Source organism: Anastrepha ludens, chromosome 3 (assembly GCF_028408465.1).
Source record: "Anastrepha ludens isolate Willacy chromosome 3, idAnaLude1.1, whole genome shotgun sequence".
Lineage (NCBI taxonomy): Eukaryota > Metazoa > Arthropoda > Insecta > Diptera > Tephritidae > Anastrepha > Anastrepha ludens.
The window spans coordinates 34,387,463-34,408,027 of NC_071499.1; the positions used below are offsets into that span (position 1 = coordinate 34,387,463).

Here is a 20,565-nt window from a genome sequence, read left to right on the forward strand (position 1 = left end):
TCCCCACCAAACCATTACGGAGGCTGGATGTTGGCAACGCTGAACCATTGGAACAACATTTTTTTGCGTCTTTAGAAGTCTTGGCATAGATTTTGTCGTTTTGGTTACTAAAAACTTCTTCAACAGTGAACATTCTCTCATCTGTAAAGATAATATTTTTATGGCCGTTGCTCGCATGCCACCGATGAGACTGCTTGCACCTGTCGAGACTAATTTTCTTCAAGCGCGTTATCAACAGGTGACCAGTTGAGCGACGGAAGGTTTTGATATGGAGATCATCTCTAATTAGTCTTGACACGCCCACGCTTCTGCGCCATACGTTAGGACGGGCATGTCAAGAGCCTTGTAGAGTGTTAGTTTTGTTCGTCGAGAGAGGACTTTACTGCTCAGTTGTCTACTTAGTCCAAAGTAGCACTTGTTGGCAAGAGAGATTCTACGTTGGATTTCCATGCTGACATTGTTATCGGTATTAATGCTGGTTCCTAGATAATCGAAGCCTCCTACAACTTCAAAATTATAGCTGTCAACAATGACGTGGGTGCCCATAGGCGAGTGCGCCGACTGTGTGTTTGAGGACTGGTATTGAGCATGATCATTTTGCATAGCCGTATTATTTTTGCGGGGATACCAAATTCAGACATCGCGGCATACAGGTAACTCCTTTATGTACTGTCGAATGCAACTTTGAAATCGATAAAAACGGCGCCCGCGGCTTTGTTTTTCTTTAGCCTCGTTATCGCTATTCTCACCTCGTCATGGTTGGGTAACGGAACGACAATTCCGTCGCCAACGATTGGGGTATCGGGATCTTCACTTTCTCGGTGGCGCATGCGCAGCTGTCACTGTTTAATAGATTCGAGAAGTGTTCCCTACATAATTTAAGATTGTTCTGTACGTCAGTCACCAGATCGCCGTCTTTGTTCTTACAGGAAAACGCCCCGGTCTTAAAACCTTCTGTAAGCCGCCGAACTTTCTGGTAGAATTTTCGGGCGTTGTTCCTATTGGCCAGCATCTCAAGCTCCTCGCACTCACGTATTTCGGCCTCTAGTTTCTTCTTTTGGATAATACGTCTCTCTTCCTTTCTTAGCTCTTGATAGCGATCCCACATGGCTCGCGTTGCGCCTGATCGCAGCGTGGCTCTATAGGCAGCATCTCCTCTTTCTGCTGCAGCATCACATTCCTCGTCGTACCAACGGTTTTTTCGGGCTCGCCAGAGTTCGGCGGCGGTACATAGAGAACGAGAAATGTTGCTCTAATGCTCGTGCATGCCAGTTTGTGAGCAGTACTCTCTGAGAGCAGGAGTGAGAGTCGAGTGGCGAGTCTTCTGACTGTCTCTTGTGATTGCAGCTTTTCGATGTTGAACATTCTTTGCGCAGGTAGATGTACGTTTTTTTCTGCACAGGGGCGTGTGCGTAGTTTGGCTGCAACGATTTAATGTTCCGAGTCGATGTTGGGTCCTTGAATCGTACTTATATCTAATACACTAGAAGCGTGTCTTCCATCTATCACAACATGATCGTTTTGGTTTCGCGATTTTCGATCAGGAGCCAAGTAGCTTGGTGAATCTTTTTAAGTGGCGGGTCCCAAACCCAGCGCACAACCAGCCATCCTGGGATGCATTGCCCTTTCACGTTGGCTCACTCCCAAACGGCTGTTCGGAAGCTACCCAGAGAATACTTGGGCGCAGCCAGGAAATTGTGAGCTGCTTGAACCATATGTAGAAGAATCGTCTTGGACTTCTACATATGGAACCATCCTGGCATTTAACTAGTCTTTTTTAATTAAAATTTCATGTTTATAATTATGTGAACTATAATTTTTTTTAAAATTAGTTCAATAATTCACTCAATTCTATTTAGCTTTACTTTGTTTATATCATCTGGCCACATTGTCGGCGATTGCGATTATTGTTGGTGTTGGCGATTATTCGTGTGTCATTTATGCGTATATTATTTGTGTTGAAAATTTCTTCGCATTATTTACATTTTTTTCCAAGTTTGTTCTTGTTCTTCTCCTTGGAGCAGTCAAATCTCTCCCTCGCAACTGCAGTGTTGCCTATTTTTAGATATAAAAGAGCACTGTAATTCCGTTTTACAGAAAATAAATTATCAAGTTCGTATGGAATTACTTTAAGAACTTTGTATGCGTGACAAATTTACTCTACTGTGTGTATTTGAATTATTTATTATTTAAAATGTATGTTAAGAGAATTTCTTAGAAAAGGCCTTTGCTATATTTGAGGTTATGTAACAAGATAAGGATGCTATATTTGAGGTTATGTAACAAGATACTCCTTTATCAAAAAGGTCGTAAAGGTTTCTTCAGTATTAACTGGTACGTTTTTTTTTTTTTTGTTGTGCTATGAATACACTTCTATAGTTGTAATTCGTATTCAATAAATTCAAAGACTTTTTTAAATTTATAGAAGGGTTTTATAAGAGGAGCAGATCCAATATTCTTCGAAAAGAGCAAAAAATGAGATTTGCACTTTCAAAACATCAAATTTTATAAGAATCAACAAATTTTAAGTAGCACTGAAATCTTCGCAGCATAAGCTTTAGAGGCGGCCGCCGTAGCGTAACTACTATTCGGGGTGCGTAACTACCATTCGGTTCCGTAATATGATAGAAATAATTTTTTTCTAATAGCAGGGGAGCTTGGCCAAACACCTAGCAGAAGTATACGCACCAATTATGATTTTTTATAAGCCTTAAATGCAAGAGAGGCGTTTTAGCCTCTTTTTTAATTACACAATTTTTTTTAGCTTCTAATTTTGGTAGCTTCAAATCAAAAAAACACTAAACTCAAAAATTGTCGCATTTTAGCTATAAAAACGCACTGAATTTATTGCGAAGAGCAAAGGATTGGCAACACTGCACAGCTGCACCAATGGGCGCAGTCTCTGATGAGCGGTATATATAATTTCTATCATTCTTGTTGGTAACGAGAATGAGTATTCATTCTCATCGTAGAAATCTCATCAGTTGTCACGATTGGAGTATTCTCATCAGTGTGACAAATGTGTGTGAGGGTTTTCTCATACTCCCGCTGCGATTGTCAGCTCTCTATGCTCGATGTTCAGAATTTTTATTCTCATGCATCTAAATGTGATATTTTCCCTATTAAAAATTATAACTAGTGGAAATTAACCAACGAGAAATATTTTACATTATTTGAGTACTCACCTAAAAAGAGATGTCGACAACATAAACAATGAAAAAACAGAAAAGTGCATTGAATGCAAGAGAAAATGATTTTGGTCATTTCGGTGATGAAGCAAAGATGGCAACTAGATGGCGAAATATTAAATTAATATATTTTGATGTTGTTCTCACACATGAACCCATGTACATAGGATTATATATATATGAAAATGATTTTCATGGAAGCAAACAACCAGAGAGTATAAAAGTTCTAAGATGAGAATGTAAGCACTGGCAAGAGAATTATTCTAAACGTTAATCGCTCACGAGAACCTTTAATCTTGTTATACCTCTCTCTTCCTGTTACAACAGAAAGATCTAAAGAGCAATGGGTGTTTATGCCTGAGTGCTTGGGTGTGTAGTTGTATCGCCCCACCTACTCAAACCCAACAAAGCACATAGATGAAAATTTCACCAGCTCTCGGAAAAAAAACAGACAGCCCTAATGTACACATATACATAAGTATGTAATTAGATCGAATTTTTTTTTAAACCTTTGTCTGAGCGTTGTTTCCTTTCCTGCTAAAGGTTGCATGTTTGTATGTGTATGTGTTAAGGTGCCAGTGTATGTAGAGTTTCTGGTGAAAAGACTGAAATGATTTTCAAAAAAGGGTAATTAGCCACTTCCTCTCTTATTGGCAAAACATAATGCGAGTATGAACATAAATATAAAACAACTAAGCACAACAGGGAAACTATGAAAAGGAAAAACTTAAAACACAATTTAATTGTGATATTGAATTTAATTTATATTATATTATGTAATGTTATATATGTATATGTATATAAGAATTAATGGTTGTTCTCTGGATGTGCAACTTAGTGGTTCTGCCAATTTTAACATACGGCTGGTTGTAAGGGCTATTATATTACTAAACTGGGGAGTATGCAAAGAAGTGCTTGTATTGACATCACCGGATCATGTAGAACTTGCCCCAGTATGGTCTTTAATGTCGTTTTGTACTTATTTCCCATCGACTTTCACGTTACTCACATCTCTGCTCAAAGTGCAATCAAGTTAAAGGAGGTTAGCCTCTGAAGGCATTCTCTCAAGGTAGATGGTAGCATCATCACGGGCAGTTAACACCGAATTCCACTGAACATCGTTCAGATTTCCTATCCGCATACTAGAGTTTGAGGGTAGTGCCAAGGCAATCTTTCCAAGTAGGCAGAATTGGAACGAGGGGAAAATCTGTACCTCTGTATTCACTGACGGATTCAAGATAGAATCGGGAGTCGGAGCATGGGTTTTATCGAAATCAGCCAATTTATCTATTTCCTTAAAACTGCCGAGCAGCGCTAGTGTTTTTCAGCAGAGTTCTTTGCGATCCTGCAAGCATGCAGAATCCTTAGGGAACGCGGGAGCGAGGGAGATATTAACTTTTCTCCGATAGTCAAGCTGCGATCAAGGCTCTGACGACCCCATGGTACAGTTCCAAATTGGTCAACTCCTGTAAAGAAGAGATCAAATCTTTTATTTCATTTCTCTGATCTCGGTTCCAGGCTATAGGAACATAGAGGGAAATGAAATTGCTGAAAAGCTTGCCCGGAAATGGTCGACTGAATTGGTTTTAGAGGTCTCCCACCCGGTCGTCGGCATCTCCCTGACTGTTGTTAAAGGAGAATTGCATAACTTATTTCTTGCGGCCGCCGTAGCCGAATGGGTTGGTGCGTGACGACCATTCGGAATTCAGGGAGAAGTAGGTTCGAGCATCGGTAAAAGACGAAAAATGAAGAAAAAGTTTTTCCTAATAACGATCACCCCTGGGCAGGCAATGCCAAGCCTCCGAGCGCATTTCTGCCATAAAAAAGCTTCTAATACAAAATATCTGTCGTACGGAGTAGGCTTGAAACTGGAGGTCCCTCCATTTTGGGGACAACATCAAGACGTATGCCACAAATAGGGGGAGGAGCTAGGCCAAATACCCAAAGAACAAATCAGATGGAGCTCCATTTCGTAAGCTATGCTTACTGTTCATTGGACGATCGGTATTCACACGGAAAAGCTGGGTTTACCATTTAATCCCCGATGCAGAAGCTGCTGCGACCTTTCAGGGAAGGAGATTGTTAAGCACTTTCTCTGTAAATGTCCCGGTTTGGCTGCTAGGCGCTTAAGGTCACTGTGTGCTCCTTTCTTCGACAGCCTGGGGAAGTCGTACAACCTAAATTCCAACAATCTTCTGCATCACATCAATAGCTCTGGTTGGCTGTAGATATCTGCCCATTAGAGGTCTAAAAATGGTATCAAAACGGCACTTTGGTGCCATTTCACCTACCTACCTATATTTTATATATATTTTACCCCCAAAAAATAAAAATATAAAAAAATAAAAATATAAAAATGTTAAAAAGCACCCAAGATATTTCACTTCAAATTACTCTATACCAAAATTTTCACCATTGAATAAATAGTCGTGAGAAACCTTAAATATAATTGTCCTACTTTTCATACATCACATTTGTACTAGGAATTTTATTACAAGGAGCGCTAGAATTAATATTTTATGGCACTAATAGTGAGCAATCGGCTGAGGCGACCGTCATTAAAAAAATGAAAACACAAAAAAATATTCATTGCGTACTAGAAGTTACTCATACGCCCCATCAGCCATAGTGTCTGACGCCGTAATAAATACATAATGTAAACAAAACCAATTTATCGATTCATTAGATTTAATTAAAATAGAAATTACGAAAAATTAGGCGCTACAAACTGAAACCAACAAAAACAAAAAAAAAAACCATTACACATGCATGAACCACGTGTATGTGTGAATGCTTATCCAGTTGTGGTCAAATTGAACTTTTTTAACTTATGAATTCAATTAAATTTTGGCCACAAAATGTTAAATAACAATAACAACAAAAACGTGATATTATTTACTAGTTGCTACACTGGCGAGAAGCCACTGTTCGTGCAACAATAGTGAAAACATTAAATTGCACAGCTGCCAACATACGAGTGTTGTAATAGAAACAACAAAAATGCCCATAAAATCGGCGTACAACAAAAGCAATCATAACGGCAAGCAATTTTTTACGACATTGATTATTTTGAAAATTTGCCAACATTGAATTTTTATTTAAAGAGCGAGTCGCTGGCAATTGGCTTGCAATGGTGAATTCAACAAGTAAGCAACTGGGGTTCTTACGTCAACGCCTTTTTCCAACTTCTCGCAACTTGTTAAGTTGAAGTGCTGGAATTTCACGAACGTTTTCTCATATAAAGAATTGCAAGTAGTTCGTGACTCACGCACATAATGTGAAAAAGTGATGGCAGCACATAGAGCAAATTGAAGTAAAAGAGAAACAAATCCAAAAAAAGGGAGTTGTGATGAAAGCTTGATTAAATTTTTTAGTAAAACACCAAACTTTGTCATTTTGAGGTAGCGTTTTTTTAATTTTCCAGCAATAGCCTGACATCTGTGATATGTGGCGTAATAGGGGTACCTTGCTTGTGCTGTAAACGAAATGATCAGTCCTAATTCAACATCCTAGACATAGAAGAAATGGAGTGAAAGACCAGAAAATTATGCAGAGAATTCAGATTATTATTATATTGCAGGGAAAAGTTGAGTACAACAAAATTACTCCGTGAGATCCCTACAGCTATAGTCAGACCAGATTTTCTACGGGGCAGTAGCCAGATTATAAAGATGGGAGGTCATGCGTACATGAGCCATGGCATCAATGGAATTTCTTCTCCTCCTCACACTTCACATGGATATCCCATCCTAAGCGAGGAGGGCTAATCAATAACTCTGGCATTCATCAAAATCGGACGAAGTTTGATACATACAAGTTCAAGTCCAAAATAAACTAAGACTGAGCTAAAATAGAAACGACATGAGCGTTGTTCTGATAACTTCGAGTTTATTTATTCAAAACAGTCCCCTTTGGCTTTTCGAAAGAGTGTTTCAAGTCATTCATCGGAATGTCCTTCAGGATGTCGGTACAACCATTTTGGATGGACTCTGCCGGACGCAAAACGTTTTGCTTTCATGGCCAAATTCAATTTTCCGAATAGGTAGAAGTCACAGGGAGCCATATGAGGCGTGATGGTTAAAATGCGATTTATAGTCAAAAAATCAGTCTCATGAGTGGATCGATGAGATGGTGCATTATCGTGCAATAAGCGCCAGCTTCCTCTTTCACGGTATTCGGGGCGAGTTCGACGAATGCGATGCAATAAACGCTCCTTGTGGACAATTCCCTTAGAATCGTAAAATCAAATGAGCATCGACTTGATTTTTGACTTCTCCAATCGCAATTTTTTGGGTGGTGGCTCATCTGGTGCGTTCTATTCGGCACTTTATCGCTTAGTGCTTAGTTTGAGGTTCATGTTGGAAACACCACGTTTTGTCACCAGTTGCAATGCTGTGAGAAAGTTCTCGTATTTTCTCGCCTCTTTCGAATGGTGAATTTTGAGCAATTTTTGGTCCTCAGTTTTTTTTTTTTTTTGTCGGGACAACAAGCAAGTACTACACTTGGATTCCCTTTAAATTTTCTTTAAATCTACCCGGTCTCCGAAGAAATCGAAGTAGATCTTGAGATGTCAAGGAGCCAAAGTGGTCGCTTTTTAACACATCAGTGCCAAAGACCTCAAACCTGATTCGAGCGAAGGCAGGGCAGACGCAAAGAAAGTGGTCCGCCGTCTCATCCTCCTCTTCGCAAGCTAGGCGAGAGTACACTGTCTGAGATGCCTATCTTTTCCATGTGCTTCGCCAACAGAAAGTGGCCCGTCATCAGTCCAACCAGCTATCTGCAGTCCCTTCTGCTTAATGACAGGAGGATTTGCGACAGTCGGTCGGACATGACAGGTAATCTCAGATTAGTCTATCTGCAGCCTCTCTCAGCCTGCCAAGCTCGCTTGTAACCGTGGTTTTGATGGCTGCAGAAGGGAGTGGCAAAACGGGCTCCGGGCAAAGAAGTTGGTATCAGAGCTAGCTAAGGAGTCAGAGGTATCGTTACCCACGATATCCACGTGTCCCGAGACCCATGTTAACATCAGGATATTGTGTCTGCTTACATAGCTTAACCTGGATTTACATACACTGCTGGCGGCATCTATTGACAAACTGCGGGAACTTAGAGCGGGAAGTTTGAATTTACTAGAAAACTCCATTGATTTTGTATACTCTCTTCTTTTTTTTATGTGTTGAAACTACACAACAACGTCAAGGGAGCAAATTATTATTAATTATCAAGAGCCAAAGAGAATTTTCAACCACTTCAAACCTGATCTTTATTACACTAAAATTAAATGGGCCATGAAACTATGAACTTAATTTTTCTTTTTAAATTCTGTTTCAAAATTTTAAAATTTTAATAAAACTGTGGCGAATTTTATAAATCTTGTGCAAATTTTGAAATTTTGATTCATATGGCTTTAGTTGAAGAATGAACTATATTTTTATACAAAAAAATATATTAAATTAAAAAATAAATCAATAAACAGTCAAAATTTGTCAACATATTAAAAAAACAAACAGAAACAAACTAAAAAAAAACTGAAAACGAAATTTTATAGAAGCCGGAATAAAGTAAAAAAATATTTGGAAGCCTTAAAAAGTCGACCTCGAAAATATATTTTCTGTGAATATTTTATGTATGTTTATAAATTTGTAATGTATTTTTCAAAAATACAATCATATTCTTTTAGATGATTCTAACACAAAATAATCGTTTCTCTCACTTTGAGCTCTTACTTTCAAGACGTATCTAAGTGTGATGGTGTATTTAGAGTAGTTGATTTCTTCTTCTTCATTTCGCCTTTAATTTAGAAATGCCAGTAAAACGGAATGACTGACGAAAAGTTGATGTTGTCTTGTGAATTCGTTGTTGTTGTGTTCGAATTTAAAGTGTTGTTGTTGCTCGAATGCATCCACCTTGAACAGACTCCCCTTAGTTACTTTGCTGCCTCAATTTTTAGTTGCTGGCAAATTTTTTTTGTTTTTGTTAACGGGCAGCTGTTTGCGATAGATTGTAATAATTACGGTTCCAGTGGCTCAATGGAAATAGAAATTTCAATTTTTATTACATTATTTCAAATTTTATTCAATTAATATTAAATTTACATATTTTGTTATTTATAAAAAAAATAGAAAAAATATGCTTTTTAGTCTTCAAAGCCCTTGCAACTCCTTAAGCATGGAAATAGGCATACGTACTATATGTCCGAATAATATTTAAGAGAAAAATTTTTATAAATTTTTAGTGGAATTCTCTCTCCCATGAAAAATTCACCATCGTGATAGAGGTGAAGTAGAGCTGAAACTGCACGCAACAGAAATGCGGATGCTGAGGTGGGGTAGCGGCGTTACACTGCTGGACAAGATTCAAAGCACCTTTATTCTTAGTAAAAATAAAGTAGCAGTGAGGCAAGTGTTGCAGATGGACGTAGCGAAAAGAAGGCCGGGCGGACCACAAAAAAACTTGGAAAAACATAATTGAAAACCATGATGGAAAGAGTAAGGAGATGGCACCTATCGTGGCACCGTTACTTTGCGCACAGCGAATTTGACAATGAGTTACGTCGTTTTAGCACCAGTATGGCCAGAAAACCATTTTCGTAACTTGATTTAGCTTTTTTTTTTTTGTTATTTTTATTATTTTTTGTCTCGGAGTTTTAGTTCTTCCTTTATAACATTTTTCTAGCCTGTTTTAATTAAAAATAATGTTTATAATTTTGCAAAATATACATTTTTTTAAATTAGTTCAATAATTCACTCAGTTTTATTTAGATTTACTTTTTTTAACATCTGGTCGCATTGCCCGCGATTGCAGTTGTTGTTGGTGTTCTTCTCCTTTCAGCAGTCAAATCTCTCTCTCGCTTTGGATATAAAAACGCACTTAAATGCCCATTTAAAGAAAATAAAACACCAAATTTTTATTGAATTACTTTAAGAACTTTGTATGCGTGACAAATTGTCTGTAGAATGTGCGTTTTTTTTAAATAAATGTGTTATGCTTATGTACAATTTAATTTATGAGTTTTTTTTTTGTTAATCGAAATTCTTTTGTTAAGGGAACGACTTTTTTGCTATATTTGAAGTTATGTAACTAGATAAGGTACTCTTTTTGTAAAAATGTCAGTATGGTTTCTTTAGTATTTTCTGGTATTTTGTTGCTTATTTTTACTATGAATACACCTCTTGATGCTCTATGTCTCACTAAGGATTGATGACCGGAAGAAACGATTACACCTCTATGGATTCAATTCGCATTCAATAAATTCAAAGGCTTTTTAAAATGTGTAAAAAGGTGTTCAATCTTAAGAAGAGTTGAGAGAGGGGCATTTAATATTTTTGCATAGCCTTAAATGGAGCCAAAAATTAAATCTGCACTTTCAAATTATCAAATTTTATAAGAGTAAAAAAATTTTCATTAGCACTAAAATCTTCTCAGAGTGGCCTTTTTTAAACTTCTTTTGTATAATAATACCGTTTTTTTCAACCTAAAGTCTCGGTAGCCTTAAATTAAAAACAAAAAGACACAAGCACCAAACTTAAAAATTGTCGCATTTTCGGTATAAAAAAGCACTAAATTTATTGCGAAGAGCAAATGGTTGGCAATACTGCACAACTCTGCAAACGTGACGTCACGTACGCTCTGATGGGCGCAATCGTCTTTCTATCATTCACGCGTCATACAAAGTTCTTACTTAACACAATAAAATTTCGTGTTTTATTTTCTTTAAATGGGCATTTAGTGCGTTTTTATATCCAAAGCTAGGCAACTCTGCAGTAGCCAGAGAGAGATTTGACTGCCGAAAGCAGAAGAACACCAACAATACCGGCAATCGCGGGCAATGCCACCAGATGTTAAAAAAAAAGTAAAGCTAAATAAAACTGAGTGAATTATTTAAATAATTATTAAAAAATGTATATTTTACAAAATTATAAACATGACATTTTAATTAGAACAGCTAGAAAAATGTCATGAAGAAAGAACTAAAACTCCGAGACAAAAAATAATAAAAATAACAAAAAAAAAAATGCTAAATCAAGTTACGAAAATGGTAATCTGGCCATACTGGAGCTAGAATCACGTAACTAGTTGTCAAATTCGCTGAGCGCAAAGTAACGGGACCACGATGGGCGCCATCTCATTATTCTTTGCATCATGTACCTCACTATTTTACAAACATAGGCATACAATTTTACACACAAGGCAGCTGTTTTTTACGTCGCCTTACGGGCAAGTCTTGCTCGGTTTTGTGTATCTGACGTCAAGTAGACACCGCACACGTACAAGTCCGGTGTGTGTGGGCACTACAACAATTCTTAAATTTCTACGAGAAATAAGCTAAGTTAAATTACATATTTCCAAGTCTTGGCTATCAGAGGCTTTAGTGGCGTTTTCTTGCTACTGCCTGGATATTCTGCCTACATAAATGCAAGTGTAAACACAATCAAATATATTTGTGATAACAGTAAATCACCAAAGCTTGATAATAAACAAGTTCACCGTTCCAGTTGACGCGACAATTGATAAGCTATTTTTGTGCACTCAGATAATTAAAACAACCAAATATTCTTACAGGAATTATTGTATAGAAAACTTGCTTCACTTTATTTTCATTTATAATTGTATAATTGACATTTTCGAATATTTCGTAGATAACGTGTAGTATACACATATAGAGGCATGTCTGCACGTAGCGTACGATTGGAACATTCAACTTAATAACTAGATTTACAAAAAAAAAACATTCTCTCAAATTAAATGCAACGTTTTAGACGGTGAATTGAAAGAATTAACGCAGCAGATTAGATTGAAAAACAACTTTTAAGGTTGCATGCGAAGTGCACCATCGAGACGAATAGTCTCACCATTCAGCAACGGGTTTTCATAAATCGCCTGCACTAAGTGAGCATATTCGGATGGCTCGCCCAAGCGTTGAGGAAATGGTATCGATTTGGCCAAAAAGGTACGCACCTTCTCTGGCAATGACATCAACATTGGTGTATTGAAAAGGCCAGGAGCGATGGTACACACACGAATGCCTTGTGTGCTAAGATCACGAGCAATAGGCAGAGTCATACCAACTACAGCAGCCTTTGAAGCAGCATAGGCTGCCTGTCCGATTTGGCCATCATATGCAGCTACGGATGCTGTGTTTACAATAACGCCACGTTGGCCATCTTTGTTGGGTTCATTTATACCCATCACACCGGCGGCAAGACGAATGACATTGAATGTGCCAATAGTGTTGACCGTAAGTACACGAGTAAAGTCATCCAAACGATGTGCCACATCCTTGTTGAAATTATAAGTCTTGACAGCTACAGCTGTACCAGCACAGTTAACAGCTAAATCGAGACGTCCAAACTTTTCCTTGGCAGTCTGCACTGCCTCTTGCACATCCTTCTCGGATGTCACGTCGACCGGCACAAAGATTACATTGTCGCCAATCTCACGGGCTACCTCACTGCCTTTCGAGCTGCTTAAATCGGCCAACACAACACGAGCGCCTTGACGAGCAAATCTTTCAACAGCTGCGCGCCCCAAACCGGAGGCTCCGCCAGTAACTAGAGATACAGCGTTCTGGAACAATGCGAAAATTTCGTTAGGAATCCATAATATCGTCAGTGAGATAATATTAGAGTGTGATTGTATAATATGTAAACCTTGTTTATATGTAGAAAAACAATACAAATTCTTCACTTTGTCCGAATGAACTTTGGACTTTGCTTATCACACCGCAGGGGGGGAAATGCAATATTTATTTATTGTTTTTTCTTTGTTATTGTACTCACCTTGATCATGTTGCTTGCGCCGAAAGAATATTATAAATGTCGGTTTTGTTTTAATAACAAGTATTTATAAGAGAAATATAAATTTGGAAAAACACCGGTTGCTCCAGATAGTTAAATGCATCCAATTGCCAAGATGAGCCCTATCGTCACCTTCTTAATGGGTTGCAAGGTTGTTGTACACTTTCCAGAAGATACAAATAAATGCGGCCCTTCCCAGTGCCAATTGAAATGCTGCCAGACAGTTCGAAGAAAGTTTGATATTGCATTAATAAAGCTGCGTTCATGCTGAGCCTTAAATACACATTTTGCTCTTTCGAACATTGGGTTTTTTCGAAATGTGTTTACGGTATCGCATTTGCAAACATTAACAAAATTTGTCCATCTACACTTTCAGACGGAAGAGTTTGAGAGCAATGGAACCACATAGTATTATGAGTGGAACCACATAGTATTTTGAGCGGAACCATATAGTATTTTGAGTGGTGTATAGGGAGGAGCAAGATGCTTGTCTTTTTTGTGTATTAAGATAATGGCTTCATTTTGAAATTAGTGTGAAAAGCGTCATATAAAATTTATCTTGTGGTGTAGTTACGCTTACCTATCTGGTAAAGTTATATTTACCTATAACTTTATGCTTTAATTATACATGAAAAAATGAACACCTCGATTCGCGAAGTTCACAAAATTCGCGCTAACAATCTGGGAAACCGTGAAGTTTTTTGATCGATTAAACTAACATTTCGCAGTATACATAATTGTTTTCGGCAGCACTAATAAAAAAATCCCTTTTGGTAGAGATGATATCTAAATATATATATAATTGGTGCTTACACCCTTTTTTGAGTGTTTGCCGAGCTCCTCCTCCTATGGCGTGCGCCTTGAAGTTGTTCCACAAATGGAGGGACCTGCAGTTTCAAGCCGACTCCGAACGGCAAATATTTTTTTATAAGGAGCTTTTTCATAGCAGAAATACACTCGGAGGTTTACCATTGCCTACCGAGAGGCGGTAGCTACTAAAAAACACTCTTTCTTCATTTTGGTGTTTTACGGAGATTCGAATCTACGTACTCCGAATTCCAAATGGTAGTTACCCACCAAGCCATTCGGCTACGGCGGCCGTCTTGGGAAGACGAATACCCTAAATAAATACCCAAAAGTTCGTAGTTTGACAAACAATTCTGGTAACCAAAACCACATAGAAGTAAAATACCCCTTAAAAGCCTTCGCTCACGGGTCGTATCGTCATCTGCATTAAATTTTTTTTAACATTAACATTATTGAAGTGAAACTTTTTAGGCGTCGATGGACGAGCGAGAATGGAGAGTAAAATTTGAAGGGCATGCAGCGTTTTAGGCATTTTCGTTCCCCGAGAGAGAAAAAAGATATAACGTAGAGGGAAAGGAGAGAGAGAGAGCTATACCTTATAAATATCCTAGATACACTTAGGGCTATTTGTCCTGAGTTTTTCCTTGTGGTTGCTAATTTCTAGTGAGAAATAACACCGCCTACTTTTTGGGGCTTGTTTGTTGGCGCAAACTTCTAAGAAATATATTTTTGGTGCCTACTTTTTGGCATTATATTTGTTTGGTGTCTACTGTTTGGGGCGATTTTTGGTCCCAATTTTTTGGCGTTTTTTTTTTGTGCCTACTTTTTGGCGCTTATTTCCGTTTCCTGGCCAGTGCTTGTGCGTACTTCAAAGAGCTATCCATTCCGAAGTCAAATTTATTGGTATTGCCTTGCGGTAATTTGTGCCGTTGCTGCGGTCCTGGAATCGCTGCGTTTGTGCGGGTGATAAACGCTCGGAGTGGTGCCACGGTTTGTGTCCCTTCTCCGTTTTTTGTGAATTTTGTCTATTTGTATTCTCTGAAAATGTTGTGAATTTATTTAGATATATATTCCTTCTCTCTCTCTCTTTCTCTCTCTCTCTCATTCTCTTTCGGGTCTCACCCTCTTTCTTAGTCTGCCTTGAAAGTTTCAATTCTTTTATGGGTACTACGCTACACGCACTTTTTTTTAATTTAGCGACGATGACAATATGCCCGCACACAATGCCACCAGCTATCGTCTAAGTACGGATTGTCGATATGTCAAGCGATGAAAAGAAATTTATTTTGTTATATTACCTTCTCTATCGGAGGGGAAATAAAAGGAGCCACTGAGTGCATCCGTACATTAGGAATAACTCAAACAGCAGATTATTCATTGGCACAAGGGAGTTACAAAAGGAGGATTACAAATTTCAGACATTTTAAGAATGCCTTTAAACACAATTCCGACGGGCACCGTAAATATTATTGCGACGGGATGGTTTTCAGGTGACATTTTGTGATTACAATACAGTTCATTTTATAAAGAAATATTTTCGTTTGCCATATTGGTAACGCGACTCGTCGACGCTCATTGGTACAAAAACGTTACAAAGTTCTTTTTGAGTTTTTGTGCACGGTAAGGGACTGCGGTAAGGGATTCCGTGCGGTGTTCGCTGTTTTCAGCATTTGTTGTTGCCCATATGTGTCAAAAGGCGAATCGTATACAGGTCGTCAGCTATTTATGGTGCCCACACTCACCAACGTAATGACTAATGAGAGCCCCATGTAAATGAATTCTCACCACCGTTCCGTTCCGTAGTATCGTAGATCGTTGTTTCATTGTTTCAGCTGATACGCGTACGGGCGTACGTTTACGATGGTGAGTGTGAGCACCATAACCGACCGAATTTTCCGAAAAGAGTAGCTCAGCTATTCACCAACCGCCAAACTATTACTATTATCTATGCTGTTACTCGCTGTCTGCTTCAGCAATACACCTCTCGATTGAAAGATGCTAAAGTCAAATCAATTGCCCAAAACTGAATGGGCAGTGTTTTGCAAACGTTTTCATTTCTATGTTTTTAAATACTTTTTCTTTAAAATTTGATATGAAATAAAAAGTAACTTTTTTGGATTTATTTAGTGGCTCAAGATGGCCGGCACAGGGTGAAAATTAGATATCCATCACCTTTAATTATTGCTTCATGAAGTTTGCTCACAATTTTTTGCAGTGAGCTTTGAAAGGTTAATTGACATATGTCAGCTGTGAAAAATTGTTGTCAATGAAAAAGAAAATGATTGACGCGAGAAAAATCTGTGGCTTGTAGCTGATTTATATTTTTTGGAATACTTTTATGCAATTTGGGGTGACTTAATTAGTACAACACGATGGAAAAACGACAACTTCGAAATAGTGAAGTCAAATCGAGCGAATGGATAAAATGTCAGTCAAAGAAGAGGCCAGGCAAATATTATATGTTTAACAAAACAACTGGCGAAACCAAATGGTGCAGTGAACTTATAGATGGTGACGCCACTACAAATGCAAATGAAAAACCTCTTTCGCCACAAAAATGCACAAGTAATCAAAATATCTCTTTTATTGTAATTAAGCAAATACAAAATATTTTCTTTTGCAACAGCAAAAATGCTTCGTACTCCTGCCCAGGACCGCCTTAAGCGACTCCAACAGAACTTGAAAAAAGGACGCAAAGAAATGGTTTCACAAAAACAAAACAAGTCGCAACGGGGACGGAGCCAAGACAAAGACGTCGCAATCAAGGAAGGAATCGAGAATAATGTACCTCAAGAAACGGATATGAAAAAGAGTAGAAATTCAAAATCAAAATCTTTAAAAGCCGATAACAATATAGAGTTGCGAAAGGATTCCCAACCGTCAACAAGTAAAGGTGCGCTGCTGGGCAAAGTGGAAAAAGATAAATCACTGAAAATTAGCACACCCAACAAATCAATACAAATCTCGCCTAAAAATGAACGAAAAAGGCGAGCATGGTCTAACGCTATCTTAGCAAGCGAAACAGTAACAACATCCCCAAAACGAGTAAAGCAAGAAGAAACACATAAAGATAAAAGCGAGGATGTAAAAAATAAACCGAATACAAGTCAACGCACTACTGCATCCCTCAGTATTGGCAGTTCCATTGTAAGCAAAATAAAAGCCATATGCAAAAGTACCTTCAACAAATATTGTAATACCAAAACGGCTTTAAGCCAAAAACCACTGGAAGTATGTGTCGATAAAAATAACCTCAAAATATGCAGAAAAGAAACACACATACGCCCTAAGGTGCATTTGGCGTTGAGAAATAATGCAACTGAGATAGAAGGTGATGGTGAAAATGATGTCTCCAATAAACGCAAAGCGGCATCAACTGCGCCAATGGCTATCGTAATGAAAGGCACTGCAACGCCAAACAACGGCAGCCCATCTGTGGATTTTAAAGCAGTTGCCTTGACTGCATCACCATCTCAAATATTTGGTACGCCCAATAACCTTTTGGTGCCCGCATATGAACGGGGTAGTGGTAAGGGATAAGCATTGAGATACTAGCAAAGATGAATTTTAACTAACATTCAAAAATTTTTTTAAGCTAACACTCGTTTAGAACGGCTGCGTAACTCTCTACGCCAGCAAGAGCTTCCCAATAATAATGAACTGAATACGCCAACGCGGATTTGTGCCTCTGCTTGTTCGTCGGCTTTGGCCGTTGTTTTACGCGATAGTGCTATGGCTAGCGGCACTAACTGCAGTGTTGATGGTGCGTTCATGAACATAGTTAGAAATAATAACTTTCCAAAGTAGTTTTACATATTGCTCGTCGTCGGCTGGAGGAGTATTTCATTTGAAGAAAATGTGTATTTAAGCCGTTCTTCCAGCAAACACCCTATATGCCTCTAAATACTATCACATCCATATTTCCTGTAAATTTAGTGACATTTATATATGCTTATACATTTTCATACATTCAGAGCCAATGGATTGGATGCCGATTGAAGAAATGAAGCCCGATATAATAGAGATATCCAGCAATGAGTCTAGCAACGCAGAGCCCAGCGTTCGAAGTCAAGCATCAGATACTATGGGTGAATATTACGGCGTTGTCAATGAAAATCTCTTACGTTATGCAGTAGAACAGAAACTGGATGCGACAACTGCAAATAGAAAGTGGCTTAATGGTTTTTATTACTTTGTTTTGGACACAAACGTGCTACTACAACATCTAACATTTATTGAAGAGTTGAGCCATATGAAATTATGCGGTTTGTAGTCGTAATTGATATTAATTGAAAATTAAAATTTTATTCAACTTTGAAATTTTATAATCGTACACCTAATAGAAACCAGAGGTACTGTGCTCTTCATACCATATTGTGTATTACAAGAGTTGGACAAACTGAAGCAGTTTGCTGTGGGCGATGGCACCAAAGTGTTGGCAGTGCGCGCTATTAAATACCTGAACGCCAAGTTCGAAGCAAAAATTAAGCATATTCAAGGTAAACATAATTATCTACATATATGTATGTATATTTAATTGTTAATTTTGATGCTTTACTGCAGCACAAAGCGCTCTTAGCGAACTTGACCATCTCGTTGAAGTGAACTCCCCAGACGATCGTATTATCAACTGCTGTTTACAAGCCAAACAACACGTTGATCATGTTATCTTATTGACTGAGGATATAAATTTGCGTAATAAGGCGATTTGTAACAATATTTTGGTGTCTACGAAATCGGATCTTATAGCCAAACATGCGTAGGAATTCCTCGATAAATTAAATTATCAAGTATCATTTATTGCATACTAAAAAACCAAATTTGAAGTTATGTCAATTCAAATCAGTATGCCATACAAATGATGCACTAACGTATTTGTAGTTTAACTTGCATAAATTCATTGCGCAGTCGTTTAAACATCACATAAAACTATGCAATTGGCGAGTGATTTGCCGGCGATGTATACAGGTCGTTCGTTCTATTAGCTTAGACTCGACTGTAGTGGAAGGAAATTCGCACAATCCATGCCGTAGACGCTACCGCTAACTTGTGTTCATGCACTCATTTTACTCAAACATCACATAAATACTTAGTTATGTACATACATACATACATGCCAAACAAATTGTGATATGAAAAACAACAAAGTCGTTGCTCTATGAAATATTTATGTTTGTATGAATTTTCCTTTAGATATTAGTCCTAAATTTAGTTTATAGTATCGTTGCAAATGAATACACGGAGTTGCATTTGAAAGACGTTTATGCATAAATATTTGATATTTTTATACTTGCAATGGGATTCATTCCTATTTACCATTTATTAATAAATCTGAAGAAATTTTCATTACAAATAAGTGTTTATGTATGTTTATATACCGTAAAACCCGTACTCCTCCCATAATCGGGGGAAAAGTCAAAGAACAAATTTTCGCATTATATTTTTAGAACAAATCGCATTTCGGCAACCGAATCCTCTACTTTTTTAATTTTATACTTTCAACCGTTGACGGGAGCAAATCACCTTCTGTCTTCTTGCTCAGCCCATGATTTATATAATACCCAAGGAATTTCATTTCATCAATGGAACGTGATACCTGCGATTGTTCTACATTTATTTTCATTCCAAGACGTTCTGCCACAGATGCAATCTGAGCAATGTCAACCTTCACATCGCATGAAAAGAATGATTTGTCGCCGAGAAACACTGCATCATTAAACGTTCCGTGAGTAGTCGACAAAATGGCATAAGTTATCACAATGCAATTAACAATTGAGCCAACAAGCTGGGTGAAATAGCTTCCACTTGGAATACCGCAATCCTTTTTATAACGCTTGCCATTAGACATACGAACGGTAGTATGGATGAAATAGTCTCGTATACGATCGAACATTTTCACCATTCGTTGGGCGTGTGCAACTCCATATTCTTGATAGTGCGCATAATCAATATTATATTTCACAATATCGAATGCGATCTCAATTAACCAAGCGGGTACAGTCTTATCAAAATTTGAAAAACCAAGACTGTAATAGTATTTATCAGACCTTGCAAATCGTTCTCTAATTTTCTTCGCCCCTCCTGTTGCTGTCTCCAGTCCATAAGCAATAGGAGTATTTTCTGGTAATAATCTTTGGTAAGCTTCAATTAATGGCCAAGCAAAAACAGCTTCCCCAAAATTGAGGGTGGCTGGATAATCCCAAATGGTGCGCACTTTATGCTTATCAGCGTCGCAAACATGTGATCCTGCAAACGCGCAACAATCCGGAAAATCTATATCATCCCCGATTTCAAACAAATGCCAAAACTTTCGTACGGCACGAATATTTTCAGGGTCGTCTCGAATTTCACCCTTAGTTTTAACGCCATATGTAGTCCATGGTAAGCCTGGGCTTTCAGTCCATATGTCACTTTCTCTTTTAAAAACATCGTTTAAATGGAGCATCTTCACCGAGAATTCATCAATCAAGAATTTTTTCCTCGTGCGGTAAATTACAAAATCTAACAAACGATCAACTGGCCTTGTTGTGGGATTATGAAATTCATTTAAATCCCGCAATATTAAATCCTGCACGTCAACATCCAAAAACTGCTTGGCATATTTACTTGGATCTGTCTCATCATAAGTCTGAGAAGAGAAGCCCACACTAGTTCCAATATAACTTAACGGCATAGTTTTTAGAATTTATGCTTAACTACCGGGAATCGTTTATGTTTTAAATCCAACTGAAGAATGATAATATAACACACCCGTCATATTGGATCCGTTGCGGCAA

The 20,565-nt window shown here is 38.0% G+C and overlaps 2 protein-coding genes across 2 annotated transcripts; one reads left to right on the forward strand and one right to left on the reverse strand.

Annotated features, from left to right (window-relative positions):
• Positions 1 to 11,736: 11,736 nt before the first annotated feature.
• LOC128856350 (3-hydroxyacyl-CoA dehydrogenase type-2) lies at positions 11,737 to 13,141 on the reverse strand. The gene is made up of 2 exons (XM_054091649.1): positions 12,965 to 13,141; positions 11,737 to 12,752 (listed from the first exon to the last, which is right to left on the reverse strand). Exons 1-2 carry the CDS (start codon positions 12,971 to 12,973, stop codon positions 11,994 to 11,996), a joined length of 768 nt encoding a protein of 255 aa, XP_053947624.1. The 5' UTR covers positions 12,974 to 13,141; the 3' UTR covers positions 11,737 to 11,993.
• Positions 13,142 to 15,992: 2,851 nt separating this feature from the next.
• On the forward strand, positions 15,993 to 19,145 carry LOC128857384 (uncharacterized). Its single transcript, XM_054093127.1, has 6 exons — positions 15,993 to 16,354; positions 16,416 to 17,318; positions 17,385 to 17,552; positions 17,764 to 18,054; positions 18,133 to 18,288; positions 18,353 to 19,145. Exons 1-6 carry the CDS (start codon positions 16,162 to 16,164, stop codon positions 18,550 to 18,552), a joined length of 1,911 nt encoding a protein of 636 aa, XP_053949102.1. The 5' UTR covers positions 15,993 to 16,161; the 3' UTR covers positions 18,553 to 19,145.
• The last annotated feature ends 1,420 nt before the right edge of the window (positions 19,146 to 20,565 follow it).